General features: G+C 44.9%; 1 protein-coding gene across 1 annotated transcript in view; it reads right to left on the minus strand.

Annotated features, from left to right (window-relative positions):
• The window catches only part of CNTNAP2 (contactin associated protein like 2), a 2,081,195-nt gene that overhangs the window by 44,377 nt on the left and 2,013,877 nt on the right, over window positions 1–22,941 (minus strand). The window contains exon 21 of the mRNA XM_030203705.1: window positions 934–1,161. Within this exon, the coding sequence (XP_030059565.1) occupies window positions 934–1,161 (228 nt within the window). The remainder of the gene's footprint in view (window positions 1–933; window positions 1,162–22,941) is intronic.

The following is a 22,941-nucleotide window of genomic DNA, read 5'->3' on the forward strand; positions in this document are numbered from 1 at the left end:
TGTTAAGAAACGTATCCACTAAACTTTATGTCTCATAATTTAAGAGCTAGTGGCCATTCGAGAACTAGAAGGTGAAAACAAATATAAAGCAAACACTTCTCCACACAAAACATGCTTAGTTTGTTGAACTCATGGCAATAGTACATTCTGGAAAGCAACTGTATAATAGAGTTCAAAAAGGGACTAGATAATGCTTATGATGGGTAAGTCAACCATAGGCTATAAATCAAAGCTTCCCAAACTGTGGGTTATGACCTCAAATGTGGTCGTGAAACTTGCATTTGGGATTGCGACTTGGGCAGGCACTCTATAGGACCTCATTGTGACCACAGAAAAATGTTAAGCACTGCTACAAATGTTTTAAAAACAAGTTATGGATGTCCCCTCATGTTTGAGGCATCTCTAAACCATGATTGCCACAAACTGGAAGGATCTGACAGAGGATGGACCACTCTACATATCATGTATGTCTTCTACATGTCCTCTAAATAGCTGCTGATATAGGATAGGATTTAAAGTAGGATGGTGTATGAGATAATGGGAAATGGAAGACTCCTGAGAGAAGACTTAATCAAAAGGAACATTTTAGTAACAAGTTATACACTCAACAAGATTCTGAAACAAACTTGCTGCTTTACTGGAAAACCAGATAGAGGGCAAAAGGAGAGAGGAAAACAGAGCAGTTTGAAACAAGGTCATAAAAAAATGGTCACATTCTGGAATGATAGGGAAACAAAGAGGAAAGCTAGGCACAGAGAAAATTGATGCACAATAGTTGCTGGCTTTCATATCGAAGATGACACTTGAAGACAAGTACCCCCAGCTTGCTACTCTCAAAGACAGGATATTGGGCTTCACAGACTTATTTTTTTACCTAGTTGGCAATTCTACCAAATGCCAAGCATGGAAGAGGCAGCAATGTGCCAGGCTTACCTGACTTCATATCCCAGGGGTCAGTGGGTTTAGACATTGGTGGGATAGTCAGTGGTGAGGCTCCGCAATTGGATTCTACTAGTTCTCCTTGAACGTGAACTTGAGAGGCGTTGCTTGGCCTGAGTGCTGCCTTGAGAGGTGTGAGATGGTTGAATTGCACTCTTGATAGGCAGCCAGTAAAGCCTGGTGTATTGTATTTATGTATTTCCTGGTCAATATTTCCTGTTTCTGTAAAGAAAAGAGGGGAAGGGAGAGAAAGAGAGAGGATGGAGACATTTCATTGATGTTAACTGCATATAAAATTAAGCTGTCCTCTTCACAAGGCTGGCTTAACCATTATGAAAATTAGGCAGTTGCTTAGGGTGGCAGGTTTCAGGGTGTAGCAGCCGTCAAAGTAAAACAACAGGTCCTGACAGTCACACTAACTCAGAGAACCATCAGCAAGCACACTTACCTGACTGTTGAGTTTAATTACCAAAATCTCTTGGGGTTAGCATCAGACTCCAAAAATTTGCCAAGGTCACCCACATGCTCTTGCACTAATTCCACCTTTTTAAATTTGCATTTTGTAAACATTTAAAAAATAATCTTTAAATCAGAAAAGGTACATAAGGAAAGAAATGAAATTATAAATGTAAAAAAAGTGGGAGAGCGGCCAAGGATACCAGAATCTGGAGGATGTTCGATAATATACAATTTATTAATAATTTGAAGACTTGTATATTGTAATTGTATATTATCGAACATCCTCCAGATTCTGGTATCCTTGGTCGCTCTCCCACTTTTTTTACATTTCTGTTTTTACCGTGGGGTGTTTGAGTTCTCCGCTTTTCTGGCGGATTTTCCCTCACAAGAAATGAAATTATAACATTTAGGGCCAGATGCACTAAACTTAACGAGCCAGCAACATGGTTTTTAAACCAGTTCTAGCCAGTCTAGCAAGCAAGTAGTAAAACAAGACATGCACCAAAGGGTTCTCTGAGCCATTTTCCTGTCACGGTAGCAGCTAACGAAAACGGAATGCAAATGAGCTAATTAGTATTATAATGCACAGCCATTTTCCGACCCCATGCACCGTGGAAAACCTAACAGAAGGTCTGCACCTCTTGTTGGGGCTGCTGTGAGCGGGACCCATGCAGAGGAGGATGCCCATCGCAAAAATTGGAAGAAAAAAAACGTCCAAGTGCTCATCAGGGATGTCCTTTTAAGTGCCTAACACTTGGACGTCCTTCACTCAAAAAAAAAGGACGTCCCTGACGAGCACTTGGAAGTTTTTTTCTTCAGATTTTGTGATGGGCATCCTTCTCTTAGACGCATTTTTCTTACGAGTAAGGTGCCCGAAATGACCACCGCCAGAGATAATCTGGGATCGGGACATGAGAGGATGTCCAAATCAAAACTATTTGGACGTCCCTTTCGATTATGCCCCTCCAGGTCTCTCTCAGCCAATCACAGCGCGTTTAGCTGACAGCTGACGTCCAAATAGTTTTGATTTGGGTGTCCTTGCACATCCTGATCCTCGATTCTCCCGCTCTCTCCCTCTGCTGCACAAAATGTCCAGCAATTTATTGACGGCTATTAAACACGCAGCTTGTCTGCGTGTATGAAGCTGCCTTTGGCATGCGCACAGCAGCCAGCATAACGCTTGGCTGCTCTGCGCATGCTCAGCTGGCCGACTGGCTTCTCCTCCTTAGGAAGGAAATCATGTGCAAATGAGCTAACAGCGAGCAGCTCATTTGCATCCGATTTCCTTCATGCATGACCGTTTTTACTGATTTGCTAAGGGACCGGTAAGGGAAGGGCTCTTTCCATGGAGTTAGTGCATCTGGCTCTTAATTTACGAGGAAACATAACTATTTGCAGAGCACTATTGGGAGAAGAGAATTAAAAATAAAAAAAACCATAGAAAAAAAAGGAGCAGTATTTCTTCTGGATAACAATTTTATGTCCTGCTAGACTCATTTTAAACTAGATTTTGATCAAATAGTTGCACCTTTCCCTTCTAGGGAAAATCTTAATTGTGAGTGATCAAAGAAAATATGAGTATTTTGTAAAGAAATAATACATGTATATGGAAACCTTAATTGTGAGTGATCAAAGAAAATATGAGTATTTTGTAAAGAAATAATACATGTATATGGAAACCTTAATTGAAAGGAGGCTCCTAGTGAATCTGGTCCTCAATCAGCCTCTGTGAGAATTGAACTAGAGTTTTATTTATTTATTGCACTTGTATCCCACATTTTCCCACCTGTTTGCAGGCTCAATGTGGCTTACAAATACCTGTAATGGCATCACCATTTCAGGGTACAGAAATACAATTGGTGTTACAAAGATGTCAAAGAATAGTAAGGTTGACAGGTTGATCTAATCAAGCAATTATAGAAAGAAGATAGTCATAGTAAGAGAGGAGTGGTGGTGTGTTGTAGTTGGTTAAGGGTTCTCGATGTAGGCTTTGGTGAAGAGATAGGTTTTCAACGCTTTGTGAAAGTGAGTTGTTTCGTTAATTGTTTTTAGGTGGTTTGGTAGTGCATTCCATAACTGCGTGCTCATGTAGGAAAAGCGGAATGCGTGTGTTAGTTTGTATTTTAGTCCTTTGCAGCTGGGGAAGTGCAGATTAAGAAAAATGTGGGCAGATGTTTTGGTATTCTGGGTGGGAGGTCCACAAGGTCAAGCATGTATGACGAGGCGTCTCCATGAATGATTTTATGAACAATCGTGCAGATCTTGAACGCGACACGTTCTTTGAGTGGGAGCCAATGCAATTTCTCTCTTAGGGGTTTTGCACTTTCATATCTTGTTTTTCAAAATATAAGTCTGGCTGCGGTGTTTTGGGCAGTTTGAAGTTTCTTAATGATCTGTTCTTTACATCCAGCGTAGAGTGCATTGCAGTAGTCCAGGTGACTTAGTACCATGGACTGTACCAGGCTTCGAAAAAAATGGCCCTTGGGAAGAAAGGCTTCACTCTTTTGAGTTTCCATATGGAATGGATTCATTTTCATTGCAAAGGGTGATGCCCATGGAGAGAGTAGCTGATGGCATTCAAAGTCCAATTCAGACTCAAAGCCAAGATGTTTCTTCTTTGACTATTCCTGGTTCTCTAATGGTGCTTTTGAATTCACTCAAGCCTCTGATTAAACCAGAAGCAGTCACTTTGAACTAATCATTGACTACTGTACAATGGAGAAACTGCATCAGGCCTGTTTTTCTGTTGTTAACTTTTCAATTTTGTCCAAGATTAAACTACAAGAGCTTGACAATAAAGGAATGCCAACGGATTTAGTGCACGCTAAATGCCATGCAGCCTCTAGGAATATATGGACTACATGGCATTTAGCGTGTGCTAAATCTGTTAGCGCACCTTAGTAAAAGGACTTCAAAGTGAATTCTCACGCTGCAAAATTGATAATTTAGAGACTAAGTTCTCTTAAATAAAATCGATGCAGAGTTCTGTGACTCAGGATAATCTTAATTTGAGGCTTATTATTTTTTTTGTCATGGCCATGGCTGTGCTCAGATTCCCTCGACCTACCCAACTCCTTTGATGGCATCATCAGGGTCCGTGGCACCTGCCTCCCACACCCTGAGGCGCTTTTCTACCCAGCGCCTGGTCTATGATATCACACTGGCAGGACCCAGCGTCAGTATGAATGCGCCAAAGAGGTAACTTTGACACCAGCAGCCTGAGGGAAGGAGCAGCACCTCATGATGACCTCACCAGGTTGGAGGCATTTAAGGCAGATGGACCACTTCTGCATTGCCTTCACAATGGATCTTCATGGGTTCCTGATCCTGCAGAGCTCTCCTGCTTCACCTGCTCTCTTCAGCGTTCCAGTCTTCTGTGGTCCAATCTCCAGTCCTCAGAGTTCCAGCCTTGCTTCTGTGTCTCCAGTTCCAGCCCTGCCTCCAGTTTTAGCCTTACCTGTGTGTCTCCAGCCCAGCCTAGGTGTTCCAGTCTGCAGTCCAACCCGACGTTCCTGCCTTCAATCCTGTCTCAGTGTGCGACTCGTCTGCCATCACCACTCAGGCCGCTGACACTTTCACAATCAAATTTCTTCTCCACTAAAGATTTGTGAAATTTATTACTATAAAATTGGGATATCCTGAAAACGTTTCATCACCTTTACAAAAGCTACGCTACCTCTCTCAAGTTCACCCTGAGGAAGAAAAATTGGCTCCATTAGATGTGTTGGCACTTTTGGAAACTACAAAGAAAGAAATTAAGGGACAGTCTACATTGCTAGTGTCTTTTGTATTTCTTCAAGACAAGGAATCTGTATTAACACCCTTGTTTACAAAGCTGAGTTAGCGGCTGCTGGTGCGCTAATGCCAACACAGTCCATTCACTTTGAATGGGCTGTCAGCATTGCTGCATGGCAGCTGCTAGTGCAGCTTTGTAAATAGAGGGGTAAGGCTTTACTATAGGGCTAAAGACAAGGAGAAGGAATTCCACCTTTTAAATACTTGTGCCTCAAACATGCATTTCAGACAGGCATACTCTTTAGACACACTGCTAGGCTTCTCTGCATTGCAGTATAATTTAATACCCACATTCTTAATTCAAAGTCTCATGTTAAACAAGTTGCAGCTATAACTATCATGTGTAAAGGAATAATTATTATGTGTAAGGGAAGGGATTAAGAGGGGATTCTATGGCGATTGAAGGGAGGCTTGCCTGCATATATAAGCGGGAGTGGCAGAGTGGTTAGAGCACTGGTCTTGCAAGCCAGAGGTGGACAGTTCAAATCCCACTGCTGCTCCTTGTGATCTTGGGCAAATCACCTAACTCTCCATTGCCTCAGGTACAAACTTAGATTGTGAGCCCTCCTGGGACAGAGAACTATTCAGTACATCTGAATGTAACTCACCCTGAGCTACCACTGAAAAAGGTGTAAGCAAAATCTAAATAAATAAATCTAAAGACCAAAGCCTCACATCTCTGTAAAAGATAAAACAACACTTCATTCTTGTACATTGGTATGTTTACAAAAAATGATTGGTTGTACTTCTATATTGAAATGCTATTTTGTATGTTTACTGATCAAAATAAAAAAGAAGATTTTACATAATACACAAATTCTTAAAGCCTCCAATGCTCAAGAGCTCTAAAATGTGTTATTTTGACAAAACCAGTAGTAATGAAACCAGACGTCAACCTCTTCCTTTACACATACACATGATTTTCATATAAATTCCTTTTATGCACAAAAACCTTTCCTACCTAAAAAGTGTCCTGCCCAAATAGCTTGCATATGCCTGTCTACATTATGTTTTATATTTTATTGAAAGCCTGTAAGCTAAAGCAAGCAGCTTCCTACTAGAGTGAAGTAATCATTTTTAGTTAAATGCTGTATGTGACCCATTCCCTCCAGTCTCCTTGAGACCTTCCTTTGACTATATTGGTCCTCTATTACACCTATCCCTCCAAGAAAAAAAAACCCTTCCAGAAAACAAGTCACTTCACACTTCACAGCCTCTCTCTCCCTTTCCACCCCTGGAATTTGCATTGTCTTTTTACCACAATCAGCATCCATTTCATCAGTCACATTCAACCATCCATCTCTGGGGTCACCCAATCAACATCCATTCCTTTACAGAGTTAATTCAACAATCTATTCAGTCAGCAATTATTCATCTGAAGTAGCTAAAGAAAATCTTTCCTTTTCAAAAAATTTCTGTCAGTTGATCCTGGTGCCTAATCTCCCCCCTTCCATTCTTCCCATTATGCTTTATTATTGAATTCTTTATATATTTACAATTTTTTCCTTATTGATATGTGTGGGTTTATCTATTTTGTTTTATATTTTATAATGACTTCTTTTTAGCTTGTTAAACACATTAAACTCGAAATTGCAAGGGAAAATATGGGCATAAATGACATACATACATATTTAAATAAATAAATAAAGAGGCTCATCTAGCTTGTACTGAATCAGAATCAGTGTAGCACTTTTGGTTTCAACCATCTACATTAAGAAGTCCTTTTACAAAACTGCACTAAGCATGTACCTCTAAATTCTATATAGGTCACCAAACGTTGAGCACCCTGGGCAGATGCGTACATAAATTAAGAATTAACGAGGTGTCATCAATTACCGATATTAATTGGCATTAATTTGGATTTATTATTATTATTAGCATTTGTATAGTGCTACCAGACGCACGCAGCGCTGAACATCTGACACAAAGAGACAGTCCCTGCTCAAAAGAGCTTACAATCTAAATAATACAGACAGACAAGACAGATACAGGGGATGAAAAGTAATGGGTAATGAAGTAATAGGTGATGAAGAGTAATGGGTGAGAAGGAAGGAAAGGACAAGGGGAGGGCAATTGAGTAGTAGCTAGAAGTTAAAAGCAGCAGTGAAAAGGTGGGTTTTCAGCATAGATGGTATTGAAAGCCATGGGATTTGTGTGTGCATCTGCCTGTGTGCTATTCTTTAATTGCGTGTCTAAATTGTCTCACATACAACCCAACAGGGGGTGCGGCCCCTTTATAGAACTGCCCTCCAAAGGCACGTAGAAGCCCAAGTTAACTCATGCTTTAGTGAATCATAGTCAAATGTGATCAGTGCATTACAAAAGTTTTTCAACATGGGCTAACCAGAGGTGTAGCTAGGTGGGTCGCCAGGGGAGCAGTTGCTCCCCTAAACAGACTTAAGACTTTTCATGTAATCCTTCGCGTTTAAAATACGCGCTGGTGCCAGTGTCAGTCCGCTCTTCACTCCCCCCGCACCTTCAACCTGGCTATGCTACTGGGGCTAACTAAAGCAGCCTTACAGCATCTATCTTTCATATTCTATTAAAAAGTTTTTTGAGAGATTGTGTTTAATCCTAATTTTCAGACACTACACATTAACAGCAGCTCCATCAGCTCTGCATAAAATCTAGACTACAAGTGTGCTATTCAGTAAGTACTCTAGTGTGCTGCAATATCATTTTATTCCAGCTGAGAATAAAAATGTAGTCTGTGGATTGTATCACAGGCAGTCCATTACAGATGCTGTGCATAAACCTTTGAAATGATTATATTATACTAAGCCTCAATTCTCTCTGCACATTAATATAATAGATTGCATAATGATTGAGTCAATTAAAAGAGTCTGATTGCTTCTGGTGACACCTCTGGCCAGAGATTTGTAGCGTGAAGTAAAATATCACTGCATGCTGTTACCCATTTTATCCTAAGACGTGTGACGAGGAACCTTTGTGCCCTGCAGTACTACACATTTTAAAACTCCATGTCATAGCTCATGGATTCACCCATTATAGAAAAGCTTAGTATTTTCTAATGAAAATCCAGTTCCCACTTGGTTAAAAATTACTGCCCCATTGTTTTAAAGAGTTTTGAGCTGATATTTGTCATTAGTAGGGAGCCTTTCCAAAGCCTCAAATTTAGTGCAATGATGCAAATCTGCAGAGGAAGAGCGAGAATCTCCACTACAAAACCAAATCTTACTTAAATAAATCAAGTAGAGCCTGCCCCTAGGGCCAAGGCTTCCCAGTTCTGTCCTGGTGACTGTACTGTCAGTTGGGTTTTCAAGGTATCTACAATGAATATCCACGAGGTCATTGGAGCCGACTCTGTGGGTGCTGTGAGTGCTTGAGCACCTCCAATATTAAGTAAGTTCCTTGTATGTGTCCAGGGAGGGATTATTTTCATTGGGTTTAGCACCCCTAATAATTTTGAAAAGTTGGCTCCTATGCACGAGATAAACATGTATACGCTGGAGACACAATAAGCCCCCTTTTACATAGAATGCAGAGATCAGAACTGAGATATCCAAGTTGGGATATGCTCAGTTTATAGTGGTGTTTTAGAAGAACATCTGTTGACATGGAGCCTTTTCTAAAATGCCTACAGGAGTGCATGTTTATTTGGGCATGTGAAGTGGGAGCATCCATTTTACAAATCTATACATGGAGAAAAAAATTAATGGCGGAAACTCAGGTACTTATATGTATGTGTAAGTCAACCATTTTCATGCTTTTGTGTGTGAATGCTGCTAATACAACACAGAGGCCACAATCTTTATTTTCAGTTTTGAGGGGGAAATAAAACAGGGGATTAAGGGGGATACTTTTCTTAATCTTCCCTATATAGGGTAGCAGAACATGAACACTTTTTAAAAGCTAATATGTGCCACAAAGCAGCCATAAATCTCCACATTGAAATATTAGGTTGTACATGTACATTCTCTTTATGAAATGGGGAATACGTGTGGAGATTTTTAATCCAGACCCCATGCAGACCATGCTCAAGTCCTACTATGCACCCTTACATACTGGACTCAATTCTGTAAAAGGCGCTCGCTCAGATTTGGGCGCCAAAAAAAAACAGCATATTGAAAATGTGATCTCAATTTGAAGTGAAACTATTGTGAGTGAATATTGTGACTACATTTTCAATATGATAACTATTTGCATAAAATTTTGTTAAACTTTGGCTTATAATAGGACAATTTCTGGCCAATATTCAAAAACATGGGCGATGCAGTAATAACCAGTTACAGATAACCGTCTATATTTGGTCCTGCATTTTAAGAGCCAGAAGACAACTGATATGTAGCTGAATATGGCGACTTAGTTCTCAGAATATATAACCATGATACTAAATATTCCAATCACCGTTCTCAAACCCACTTAGCTTTGAAAATGAAGGGCTAAACAGCAAATGGTGCCCAGTCAGCTTTGAATAATCGCATGGCATATAACCAGTGGTGTAGCTACGTGGGGCCACGGGGCCTGGGCCCCCTCAAATTTCCTCTGGGCCCCTGGTTTTGCTGGCAGGGGTCCCCAACCCCCCTCAATTGAAGCCTTGCCCAGCGCCGGTCTCTGGCGCCGCGGCATTGCCTGCCCTACTCTCTCTTCCCCCTCACATCTTGTACACTCCTTTTAGTGAAACTGAGCATGCAATTTCACTAAAAGGAGTGTGCAGGACGTGAGTGGGAAGAAAGAGCAGGGTAGGTAACATGGTGGCGCCGGAAACTGGCACTGGACAAGGCTTCAGCTGGCAGGGGTTGGGGACACCTGCCAGTGATGGTATTTGCTGCAGCAGTTGGGGGGCAGTGGCAGGGCAGGCAGACCAAAATTACTCCCCACCTCGGACTCTGGCCCCCTCCCACTGTGAGGTCTGGCTATGCCCCTGCTTATAACAATGAGCTATGCAAGAGATAACATGGCCTTACATACTTTTGGATCTTGCACGGGCAACAGGCCCAAACTAGGGCAAGTACCGATACAGGCAAGGACTGCAGTCCCCTGTACGCAGGGGCAGATGGCGTATTGCCCAGATTTCATTCCCCATGTCTCCGGGTGCCATTGCCATCACACCGGGTGCATGGTGCATGGCAGCCAGCTATGTATAAGAGTAGGGTAACCGGCTATATATATATAAACCGGGTATATCAGCTATATATTGGAGTGGAGTAGCCTAATGGTTAGGACAGAAGACTGCGATCGTGGGGAACTGGGTTCAATTCCCACTGCAGCTCCTTGGGACTCTGGGCAAGTCACTTAACCTTCCATTGCCCCAGCTGCAAAACAAGTATCTGTATATAATATGTAAACTGTTTTGATTGTGGGGATGGTATATAAAATTCCATCCCCTATCCTATATGCAGTGCAGAACCTGCTGGCCCTTTTGCTAGTGGTCTCTGTGACTGGAAGCTTCAGAGCAGGAAGAGACTCTCAAATTTCTCCCAGTCAGAGGTACTGGAACTGTGGCCCCTTCTTTTTGGTTGTGTTTTGATTTTGCCTTTTCTACTAAGGGGTTGTTTTTTCTTTCTTATGGATTCTTACAGCTGGTCCTGGAACAGATGAGAAAATCAGCTACTTTTCATCTAGTTCTTTGTGGAACACAGGACATTGTGCAAGGGGTAACAGCTAGACAACAGTGATCATAAGGCAATCAAATCTGAGAATTACTGGGGGGGGAGAATACAAAAAACTATTGCACTAGCACTGAACTTCTCTAGAGAGATTAAATGACCTGATTTATTAAGCCATTTCTCCTATTTTGTGTATATGGAGACAAAGCTTAATAAATGAGGTCCTAAGTTTGTACCTCAGGCAAAGGAAGGTTCACGCTTATCACTGGAAGAAGCAGGATTTGAACCCTTGCTTTCCTGGTCCTCAACCCACTATTCTAACCACTAGGAGCAGACTGCAAGGATTAGAGTTTAAATGAGGTAAGGAGATGCCATTTTTTAATAATCTTGGCAGCCCATATGTATTGTAAAAGATCAAACAAACAGCAGTCTGCCAGCATGCTTAAATGGTGCTATGAAAGAGTCAATTACAGTTAAAATGGCATCCTGTAACAAAATGGAAAGCACGTCTTTTAATGAGGAAAATAGAGAGCATAAGGACTGGAAATTGAGATGTAAAACATTAATAAAGCATGCCAAGAGAAAATCTGAAGAGAAACTTGCCAAGAGGCAAAAACTAATAATAATAATATTTTCAAGTATATTTAGATTTATAAATCCTCTTTATCCACAGACTCAGCGATGTACATGCACAACAATACAATTATCTTCACAGTATCATCTTCAGCAAATGTTTCTCATTTTGAAAGTCACCCCCTCCTGCTTAACTCTCCTGAAACACTTAAAGTCCCTGCTGAAATTCCCATAGATCAGTGCAGCTATGAACCTCCTCAGGCAATCTATTCCCACCTTGCAGTGTGTGTTGTTATAGAAAAGCCCACTGCCTCATCATTTCTAAATGGGCTTTGCAAACACTGGACATTATTAACAGTCCCCCAGTCTTGTGACCTCAAAGTTCTCCCTGGATGATACTCAGACACTCTATCCTCCAGATTAAGGGATCCTTTTACCAAGCTGTGGGGAAAAGGGCCCTGCGCTAGGGGAGGGCCGTTTTTCCCACATGCCAGGGCCTTTTATACCGCAGCGGGTATAAAGCCCCCGGACAAACATGGCCACGTGGTAAGAGAACTCTTACCACGTGGCCATGCGGCAGGGAGCTAAGGGTTCCTGCTAACCCAGCAGTAACCAGGCAGCAAGCAATGATGCTCAATTACCGCCGGATTACCGCCACACAAGCCATTTCCAGGGGTTTTCTATTTCCCCTGGAAATGACACGTGCTTGGGGAGGAACTGCTGCTGCCGGCTGAGTTGGACTGGAGGTAGTCCCGATTTAACATTTGGTAAGCCCATGTTGGGCTTACCGACGCTTTGTAAAAGATCTTTTAAATGAGCCCATTCCATTAAAAGTAACAGCATTTTAGTTACTCATGGAATGGGAAACCAGTGAAAAGAAAAAAGAAGGGAGATAACAAGCTACCTCATTCTCTTCTTCAAAATCAACCTTGCTGTCATATTCTGGACTATCTGCAACCAGTGCAAACTCTTCTAAGGAAAGCCCAGATATAGTAGGCCGCATGCCCCCCTCGCCGATGCGCTAGGAGTGCACAAGACTTTCTTTCCCTGCTCTCCCTTTCAACCCCATGCCTTTGCTGGGCTAGTGATATTTTGCCGACGCTCCTTTCCAGTGTTCCTGGATGGGGGATTCCTTTCTCTGCAGCGTTCAAAATGGAAGCCAGGAGTGCGTGAACGGAGCACAGCCCGCCAAAAGGAATGGACACTCCTGAGGTAACCACTGAACCACGTGGGAAGGGGTCCAAGCTGGGATGGGGAAAGGGAAGCCAGATACCGCCGCAAAAGGGGGTTTCAACCGCTCAGGAACGGGGAATATAAGGCATACATCGATGTTTGTTTTTGTTTTCAAACGAAATGCAGAGCTGCTGAAGAACGGTACTAAGAAACAAACAGGAGAAAGCCATACCTATCTGGAATCCATCAGTCCACAGACATGAAATGCAGGAAACACTTGCAGAAGAGAGCCACGTGAGGAAATGGTGAATCCAGGGTAGCCGTTTTTTTTTTTTAAATAGAGGCAGGAGTACAGGGACCTTGAATCAGATGAATAGTCCAGGCCCCGACCCCAGAAATGGGGTAAAGGGGGGGGGGGGGGGGGGAGGGACCTGGCACTATCAGGTACACCCCAAGAGACTGGCATATCCATGCCAAGACCCCCAGCTCGACTAAGCCTGAGGGAACAGGCTAGGAGCAAGCACCAAACCAGAGCTGCACAGGAGATGTCCACCCATCTGCTGAGATAGAGAGAATACTGAAAGCAGGGGGCGTAGCCACGGGTGGGCCTGGACGGGCCCAGGCCCAGCCACTTTCCCTCCAGGCCTGCCCTGCCAACATCCTCGTACCAAGGGCGGGGCAATCCACCCCGGGTGTCAGCAGGTGGAGTGGGGGGTGCTCTGCTGGCGCCACAGTCCCCACCTGCCTACCAGCTCCGTCGACGGACAGACGATTCTCCTGCCACCTGGTTCCCAGCCTTAAAAAAAAAAAAAAAATCGGTGAAGCACCTCCTGTCTGTTCTGCGCTGCGCTGTGTCCCGCTCCTGCGGAAATAGGAAGTTATATCAGAGGGCGGGGCACAGTGAAGGAAGGGCTGACGCGATGAGACGATTTGCTTGCTTTACAGCTGCAGCAGTGCACAGCAGAGCAGATGGGAGGCGCTTCACCGATTTATTTTTAAGGGTGGGTGCCGGGTAGCAGGAGAAGAGGGTCCTCTGTCCGTCGATGGAGTTGGTAGGCAGGTGGGGACTGGGTTGGGGAGGGGGACTCAGATGGGAAATGGGGTCTGGGTGGGGTGGGTTAAAATGGGAGAAGGGGCCTGGAGCTGGAACTGGGGTCTGAGAAGGGGCCAGGAGGGAGAATGGGGCCATGCCTGGGGCAGGTGGGAGAATGGGTCTGGGGCTGAAAGGGGGGGCCCTAATGCAAGGCATATGGATGAAGGGAACTGGGGGCTGAAAAGGAGGGTAGGTGGGATAATGGGGCTAGTACTGGAACTGGGGGCTGAAAAGGGGCAGGGGCTGAAACTGTGCGGACTGGGGGCTGAAAAGGGGGCAGGGAGAAGTGGCTGGGGCTGAAGCTCGGGACTGGTGGAAGAAAACTGCTGGGGTTGGGACTGGGGGCTGAAAAGGGGACAGGGAGAAGTGGCTGGGGGCTGAAGCTCCGGACTGGTGGGAGAAAAGGGCTGGGGCTGAAACTGGGGACTGGTGGGATAGTGGGGCTGAAACTAAGGGCTGAAAAGGAGGGGCAGGTGGGAGATGTGGGCTGGGGCTGGAACTAGGGGCAGGTTGGATAATGGGGCTGGAACTGAGGGCTGGAGATTTTGGGACAGTCCTGCATTTCTGACCACCCCATTGTTATGGGATTTGCAGCACTGATTTCCATGGGCAGAATCAGGCACTGCAAATCCCACACTGATTTTTGGGTTATAAAGTTTAAATCAGGACTGCACAAAATCTCAAGCCTGGAACTGGGTAATTTGCCATCTCTGTGATTTCTAATTTTTTGTGTTTTATTCTGCAGTTTGTAAGGGGTGGTCTGTTCTGCATGTGACCGACATAAAAGATTCTGTGTGCATGTAGTTTGTGTGGGGATCTATATGAGTCTGACTTCTCTGGCTTTTTAAATGGGAATGCCAGTTTCAGAATTTATCTGTTTAATGAATACAGCTTAATCAGGCATTTGCATTTGTCACAAAGCAAAGTTTGAAGGATATGTGCCATTGACAAGTTTGCCTTAATATTTGGTCAAGTTTAAGATATGGGATAAAATCACTATATTTAAAAACTAGTAAAAAAGGCCCGTTTCTGCCTGTGATGAAATGGGCGCTAGCGGGCATGGGACTCCCTTCCCCTCCCCTTACGCTAGTATCCCTGGTGGTGTAGAGGTACCTGTTCACTTGTAGCGCTGCTGCTAGCTGCCCTGCTGCATCCTGTGCGAGTCCGGCTCTCGGCGTTTCAAAATGGCCATCGAGAGTTGAAGTCTTGCAAGGCTGCTTCAACTCTCGGCGGCCATTTTGAAACACCGAGAGCCGGACTCACACAGGATGCAGCTAGCAGCAGCGCTCCGGGCAGGAAAGTGGGGGCTGTTTCTTTCCTGCCCCCGAGCGAACAGGTACATCTAGACCACCAGGGATAGTAGCGTAAGGGGAGGGGAGGTGATGGGGGGAGGGAAGGTGATGGGGTGAAGAGGGGGCGAGCGAGGGCGTGGTGATGGCGTGAAAGGGGCGGGGTGATGGGCATGTCCTCGGCAGCAGCGATTCGTTGGACGGGGAGGAGTAGGTACTTCTCCCCTTTCTTTCATTTGCGTGTTTGTGTACTTGTCCCGCCCTCGACGTCATCACGTGTGACGCGAGGGCGGTGCATGGAGACATGGTGAGTGTTCTGGCTTCACCACCATGAACTTACGAACCGGTGTCTGAGTGCCTGCAGTGACGTCAGTGTCCTCAGAACGTTGAGGGTGCGTTTTATTATAGTCAGTGCTTTTTTGTGTGCCGGTACGCAACGGTACGGCGTACCGGCACCTTTTTTTGCCCCCCCCCCGCCTTCGTTGTTACAACTTCCTGTTTCGCGGGACTCGCAGAGGGTGAGGGAAGCTCCGACGCAGACGCCAGCCCAGACAGCCTCTTTCAATCGCTGCCGGCTGCATCGTTCGCACGTTCTGAGTCTTAAAAAAAAAACTAAGTGCAGGACTCGCCCGGAGTGTCGCGGGGGGGGGGGGGGGGGTGAACGATTGGGGAGAGAAAGAGGGAAACCAACAGAGGGAAGGATTGGGGAGAGAGGGAAAGAGGGAAACCAACAGAGGGAAAGATTGGGGAGAGAGAGAAAGAGGGAAAACAACAGAGGGAAGGATTGGGGAGAGAGAGAAAGAGGGAAACCAACAGAGGGAAGGATTGGGGAGAGAGAGGGAAACCAACAGAGGGAAGGATGGGGAGAGAGGGAAAAACAGATGGAAGGATTGGGGAGAGAGGGGAAAAAACAGATGGAAGGATTGGGGAGAGGGGAAAAACAGATGGAAGGATGGGGAGAGAGGGGAAAAACAGATGGAAGGATGGGGAGAGAGAGGGAAAACACAGATGGAAGGATTGGGGAGAGAGGGAAAAAACAGATGGAAGGATGGGGAGAGAGAGGGAAAACAGATGGAAGGATGGGGAGAGAGAGGGGGAAAAACAGATGGAAGGATGGGGAGAGAGAGGGGGAAAACAGATGGAAGGATGGGGAGAGAGAGAGGGAAAACGGAAGGATGTGGAGAGAAAGAGGGAAGATGCTGGATGGAAGAATGCAGAAAGAAATAGGGGAGACACTGGAAGGATGGGGAGAGAAAGCAGAGCTGCTGGATGGAAAAGGGGAATAGAGAAAGACTGGAGAATAAGAGGAAGGGGCATGGGAGAACAAGGGTGAGGAAAAGATGAAAAGCCACAGGTAGATGAAGGAAATTAAAGAATGGATAGTAAGAATGAATTAAATCTGGACAGAGAGAGAGCCTGAAAAATATTGAAGAAAGCAAAGAAAAAGGAGACAAAAATGACAAATGGCACAGAAGAGTTAAGCGAAAACAAAGGAAAGCAGAATCACAGACTGGGACCAATATGGAAAGAAAAACAGTCACCAGACAACAAAGGTAGAAAAAAATCATTTTATTTTCATTTTAGTGTTTGTAATATGTCCAATTTGAGAATTTACATTGGCTGTCTTATTTTGCACTGGGTATACTGGAGCTGTAAGAGCTTACAGAGATTATTTATCATGAAAAAAAATCACATTATTTTTTTCTCCTATAGTACTATAATATTTTCAATGATGTCTGTTTATATGCGCCATGGCTGGTATAGGGGGTGTGGTTAATGTGGGTGTGGCTATCATAGGGGTGGAGCCATATGTGGTGACCCCGCCCATAATGAGTACCGGCACCTTTTTTTCTACAAAAAAAGCACTGATTATAGTAGATGTCGGTGTTCCATGAACCAGGTATGTGGTTTGTGTTAATGCAGGAGAGCTGTTGCACAGGCTGTTTACTTAGAAATCCATCATCAAGTGCACTATAAGGCATTATTAAGGAGTATCCCAAGAAACACTACTCACACCTAGTGCCCACCCATATTAGCTCTGGGCCCACCCAAAATGTCAGGTCTGGCTACACCATTGACTGAAAGTGAGGCTTCTGCACAGTATTCCTTACAACAACCCAGTTTTCCTTGCATGCTTTGTGATCAGTAGCTGTTCTACAGCTGATCCCTCCTTAATTTACTGTAATTCCATCAAGATTTTTCACCATCACCTCAAGTCATTTCCCATTTATTTTTCCTGAGTTTCTCCCCCTTATTTCCTTTGAGAGTTACAGCTTTTCCTTTCAGCTGGGCTGAGGTTCTGGCCATCTCATTGCTTCTGGAGTGGCCAGATGCAGACTCTGCGCAGCAAGCAGCAATTCTGTCTAAGCAATTGAACTGTAAGTTGGATTTTCTTTGTTTATCCTGAGTACTACAATAAAGATGATTTGCTTAAGAACTGAAAGTCTACTGGGGATGGCTTAGGTTGGCTATTGAAGCTAACCTTCTCCTCCACTGCTAACTCCAGATTCCATTCCTTTTATCTTGCTGCACCATATGCCTGGAATAGACTTCCTGAGCCAGTACGTCAAGCTCCATCTCTGGCTGTCTTCAAATCTAAGCTAAAAGCCCACCTTTTTGATGCTGCGTTTAACTCCTAACCCTTATTCACTTGTTCAGAACCCTTATTTTATCATCCTCACTTTAATATTCCCTTATCTCTTGTTTGTCCTGTTTGTCTGTCCTAATTAGATTGTAAGCTTTGTCGAGCAGGGACTGTCTCTTCATGTTCAAGTGTACAGCGCTGCGTATGTCTAGTAGCGCTATAGAAATGATAAGTAGTAGTAGTAGTAAACTATACTTTTGCTCTAAGGTGTCTTGCAATTAATTTGGAAAAGTGGCAGAGAGCATTTAACCCATGGTTCCTCTCAAGACACCATCTTGGAATATCCCCGTTATTTAATCAATTTAGATGTTGCATTTTGAACTATTGCAGTCAATTTAATCGCCTCTTGGGCATTCCCAAATACAGTACAATAATCTAGGTGGGACAGTGACATGCAGCACTTACTTCAAATCAGACTCTACAAATGCACAAATCTGTCTTATATTATGAAGGGAGTCAACCAATTTCCTACAAAGAATATGATACTGCCTCTGTACTGATCCATCACAAGAAAAATATGGAAAAATTAGTTATTACCTGATAATTTTCTTTCCATTAGTCCCGACAGATCAATCCAGAGACTGGTGGGTTGTGTCCGTCTACCAGCAGGTGGAGATAGAGAGAACTTCTGAGGTTCTATATGTGGTCATGTGTAGCCAGCCAAACCTCAGTATTATCCATATCAAAGCCATATAAATGTCCAACTCCCAATAGAGAATTATTCTCCTGTTTTTGATAATTCAAAGATACCCTGCCACCGCCAATGCAGGAGGAACTCATGCAGCTCACAGTAAGTAAGAAAATTGCTCCAATGCATGTAGAACAATCAATAAACAAGCGAAAAACTGGAACACTAACTCTGAACCTAGAAACAACAAGAGATAAGCAGAAATTTCCAGGGAGGGCCTCTGGATTGATCTGTCGGGACTACTGGAAAGAAAATGATCAGGTAATAACTAATTTTTCCTTCCATAGCGTCCCACAGATCAATCCAGAGACTGGTGGGATGTACCCAAGCAGTTCTTAAGCAGGGTGGGACCTCGAAATCCCAGTTTGTAGCACTGACGATCCGAACGCAGACTCAGCCCTTGCCGCTACATCTAATCTATAGTGCTTTGCAAAAGTATGTACCGAGGACCAAGTGGCCGATCTACAAATCTCCTCCAAAGACACCAACCTAGACTCCGCCACCGAAGTCGCCCTTGTGGAATGAGCTCGCAACTGCGCTGGAGGCTCCTTACCAAACGCAATATATGCAGAAGCAATCGCTTCCTTCAACCAGTGAGCCACTGTTGCCTTTGAAGCTTGTTGTCCTTTCTTCTGCCCCACAAAAAGGACAAACAGATGATCTGAACATCTGAAGTCATTCGTTACTTCCAAATACTTGATAATAGCCCTCTTAACATCCAGACACTGAAGCGCCCGAAACTCTGTCGGATGATCCTCCCTCTGAAAAGAAGGAAGAGAGAGCTGCTGATTCAAATGGAAATGAGAAACAACCTTAGGCAAAAAGGACGGCACCGTGCGCAAAGACACCCCTGCCTCCGTAAACTGAAGAAATGGATCTCTACAGGATAAAGCTTGAATCTCCGAAACTTGCCTAGCTGAAGAAATAGCAACCCAAAACACTGTCTTCAGCGTCAAATCCTTAACCGACATACATGACAGAGGCTCAAAAGGAGGCCGCTGCAAAGCTTGCAGCACCAAATTCAAATTCCACTCCGGAAAAATGGGTAATCGCGGCGGGCACAAATGATTGACCCCCTGCAAAAAGCGAACAATATCAGGGTGATATTATAGGCATCTTTGAGACCTGGTGGAAGGAAGATAACCAATGGGACACAGTCATACAGTCATACCGCTTAACCGACCCCAAAAACATGCCAAGGCCGCAACTTGAACCTTCAAAGAGCTCAACGACAGACATTTGTCAAGTCCATCCTGCAAAAAAGCCAAGATCGAAGATACCGGCGCCGAAAAGGCTGACAGTCCTGCTGCCGCACACCAGGCTTCAAAGGTCCTCTACACCCTAGCATACACTGTCGAGGTGGAACGCTTCCTAGCTCTCAACATGGTGGCTATTACCCTATCCGGATAACCTTTCTTCCCCAAAGTCGCCCGCTCAATAGCCAGGCTGTAAGACCAAACGGGGAGAGATCTTCCATAAGGATAGGACCTTGACGCAACAGACCCCGCCGAACGGGAAATCGCAACAGACTGCCGACTCAAAGGAGCACCAGATCCGCATACCACGGACGCCTGGGCCAATCCAGCCCCACAAAGATCACTTGACTTGGATGACCTGCCACCCGGCCCAAAATCCTGCCTATCATGGGCCACGGTGGGAAAACATACAGCAGAACTTACTGAGGCCACGGCTGCAGAAGAGCATCTATCCCCCGAGACTGGGGATCCCTGCCGTGGCTGAAAAAGTGTGGCACCTTGGTTTTGTCTGCCCGCGCCATCAGATCCATCACCGGAACTCCCCACCGGTTCGCAATCAACGAAAATGCCTGTGCGGAGAGCTCCCACTCTCCTGGATACAATAAATGCCGACTCAGACAATCCAGCGCTGACTCTCCCCCGCCACTGGATCGCGCTTCAAAATGGCCGCCGAGACTTACAAGGGCGGCCTCCAAGACTTCAGCAGAAGTTCGCGAGGCTGCCTCTGGAAGTCTCGGCGGCCATTTTTAAAGCGCGAACCGGCAGAGGAGGAGAGTCAGCGCTGGCAACGGGCAGGCAAGACTGCCTGCCCCAAAGAATTTGAAGGACAAGGGTGACTCCTCAGAGTCAGGTTGGTGAGGGACCGGATCCAGAGGGAGGGAGGAGAGCCAGCTTGCGCTTTTTAACAACCGGCTCGCAAGTCGGAAGAAAATTTAACAACCGGCTCTTGCGAGCCAGTGCGAGCTGGCTCCAGCACACCACTGGTGTTACCCCTTCTCCAATCCTATCCACCCTATCGCTATGATATAATTTGTAGCCCTGTATGACTGTGTCCCATTGGTTATCTTCCTTCCACCAGGTCTCAGAGATGACTATAATATCCAGTTTTTCATTGTGTGCAATATACTCCAGTACAATGTGCAATGTACTCAGTAATCAATAACAGGTAACTGAAATATGGATCAATTATAACACTAACTAAACATCTATATACTGTCTAAACAGTACCTGGGAAGATCAGGACATATAATTCACCGAGGTTCAGCAAAGAGATCTGTCTCTCTTTCCTCCCCGGCTAAGAGTGAAGCAACAGCCAGAATCTGCTGGGTAATTTCAAACTCCAGGACAATCAGAGCCCAGAACAGTCAAGTTTAAAAAAAAAACTGGTTACACCACTACAGGCACTTCCTATTATCTGTGTGCTAACTAAAAGAATGAGAAGTCAGTCCTCTGTAACAGCTTTAAGCATAATTATGCACCATCTGATGGCCAAACTAGAGAAATACTCTTCAGAATTAATTTAGGCAGGAAAATATCCAATACATTTTACAGGCTTAAAACACACTTTCTGCACACACAGTGTGCTGAGAACCTGGGGAACTGGGTTCAATTCCCACTGCAGCTCCTTACGACTCTGGGCAAGTCACTAAACCGTCTGTTGCCCCAGTTACAAAAAATTTGATTGTAAGCCTACTAGGGACTGAGAAAGTACTTGCATATAATAAATTTACTGCTTTGGTTGAACCACAGAAAGATAGTATATCAAATCCATGACCCTTTGTCAGTGGTTGAATAATTTGCAGACTTCAGCCTGCAACAGTTTTCATTCGTGCTTAAAAAAAAAGAAGATATTATGCTTGCTCATAATTTTGAAAACAGCTGAATTTCACTTAACAAAGTACTACAAGAATTTGTTTTGTTAGGGCACAAAACCGAATGACCCAATTTAGAGAGGGAAAAGTAAGTCAGTGACCTACTTGAAAAGAGAAAAATATAAAATGCAGATAGCTGAGGTAAATAAAAATACAGATTATGCTGCCAGAAGTAGACTGAATGATATATATTTAATGGGTAATCTAAAGAGGGACCCATGTAATCATACTGCATAGCAGGAAGCAGGGGCGTAGCCAGACACCCAATTTTGGGTGGGCCTGGGCCCAAGATGGGTGGGCAGAAGAGCTCCACCTTGTCCCACAAGTGATTTGGTCTCTCCCTCACTCGCCTGCATGCCATATGGTCTCTCAAACATCCCCCTAACCCCTGCATACCTTTTAAATAGCAGCTTTTCACCAGCAGCGAGCAGCAACTAGTACACACTGCTCATGTTGACCCCACAGCCTTCCCTCTGATGCAACTTCCTGTTTCTGCATAGGCGGAAGTATATCAGAGGGAAGGCTGTGGGGTTGGTTTGAGCAGTATGTATCAGTCGCTACTCACTGCAGGTGAAGATCTGCTATTTACAAGGTATGCAGGAAGAACAGTTGTTGGGAGTTTTCGGCTGGTGGGGCTTGGGGATCCTTGCCATCATAGGTGTGCTGCTACTGGGTGGGCCTGAGCCCAAAATGGATGGGCCTGGGCCCATCCGGGCCCACCCTTGGCTACATCACTGGCAGGAAGATAAGGAAATTTGCCTGTGTACCTCACCATTTTATAAAACTCTGCAGCTGGATGAAGAGAGCACCCAAAATAGATGAAAAGGCATCAATGCAGCTCCTAGCTACTATATAAATGGCACCAAGGAACTGGCACCAAATGCTGAACGCTATTCTATAAAGGATCTGTGCCCCTTTATAGATTAGTGGCTAAGCGCATAAACAGTGAATAACTTAAGGTGCTGGCAATTACGCTTGCTGAAAGCAGGTGTAAATGCTGCCACCTAAATTAGGCACCGATTGGGTCTATTCTGAGACAATGCCAGTAAATTCTGGGAACACCCTAGCCATTCCCCCTTGAACTTACACACTATAGCAGCGGTTCCCAAACTGTGCCCTGTGGCACCCCGGGGCACTGAAGTGTGCCACAGCATATTTTCCCCATCTTGCACCTGCTGCCACCCAAGCCACTACTGTTGCTTCTCTAGATAAGCAGCAGCAGCGGCAAAACAAGATGCAACCACCGCGGGCTGGACTCTCTATACAAGCTGTTGACGGTCCTGTCACCTATGATGTCACTTCCTGTTCTGGGGTACAGCTGGCAACCATGTGAATGAAGAGTCCTGTCCTGTGGTGGCTGTAGCTTACTTTGCTGCTGCTGCTGGTCTAGAGAAGATGGGTGTGTGTGCAGAAAGAGGGGACAGAGATGCTGAATTGGGGGGGGAGAAACAGAGGGGGCTTAGGCTGGATGGAAGTGGAGAGAGAGAGGGCAGAAGCTAGGTGGAAGTGTGGAGAGAGTGAGGGCAGAGGCTGGATAGAAAGGGGGAAGAGAAGTGTGGGAATGCAGGCATCAGTGACTGAAGCATGCCAC

Source organism: Microcaecilia unicolor, chromosome 1, assembly GCF_901765095.1.
Source record: "Microcaecilia unicolor chromosome 1, aMicUni1.1, whole genome shotgun sequence".
NCBI classification, from domain to species: Eukaryota; Metazoa; Chordata; class Amphibia; order Gymnophiona; family Siphonopidae; genus Microcaecilia; species Microcaecilia unicolor.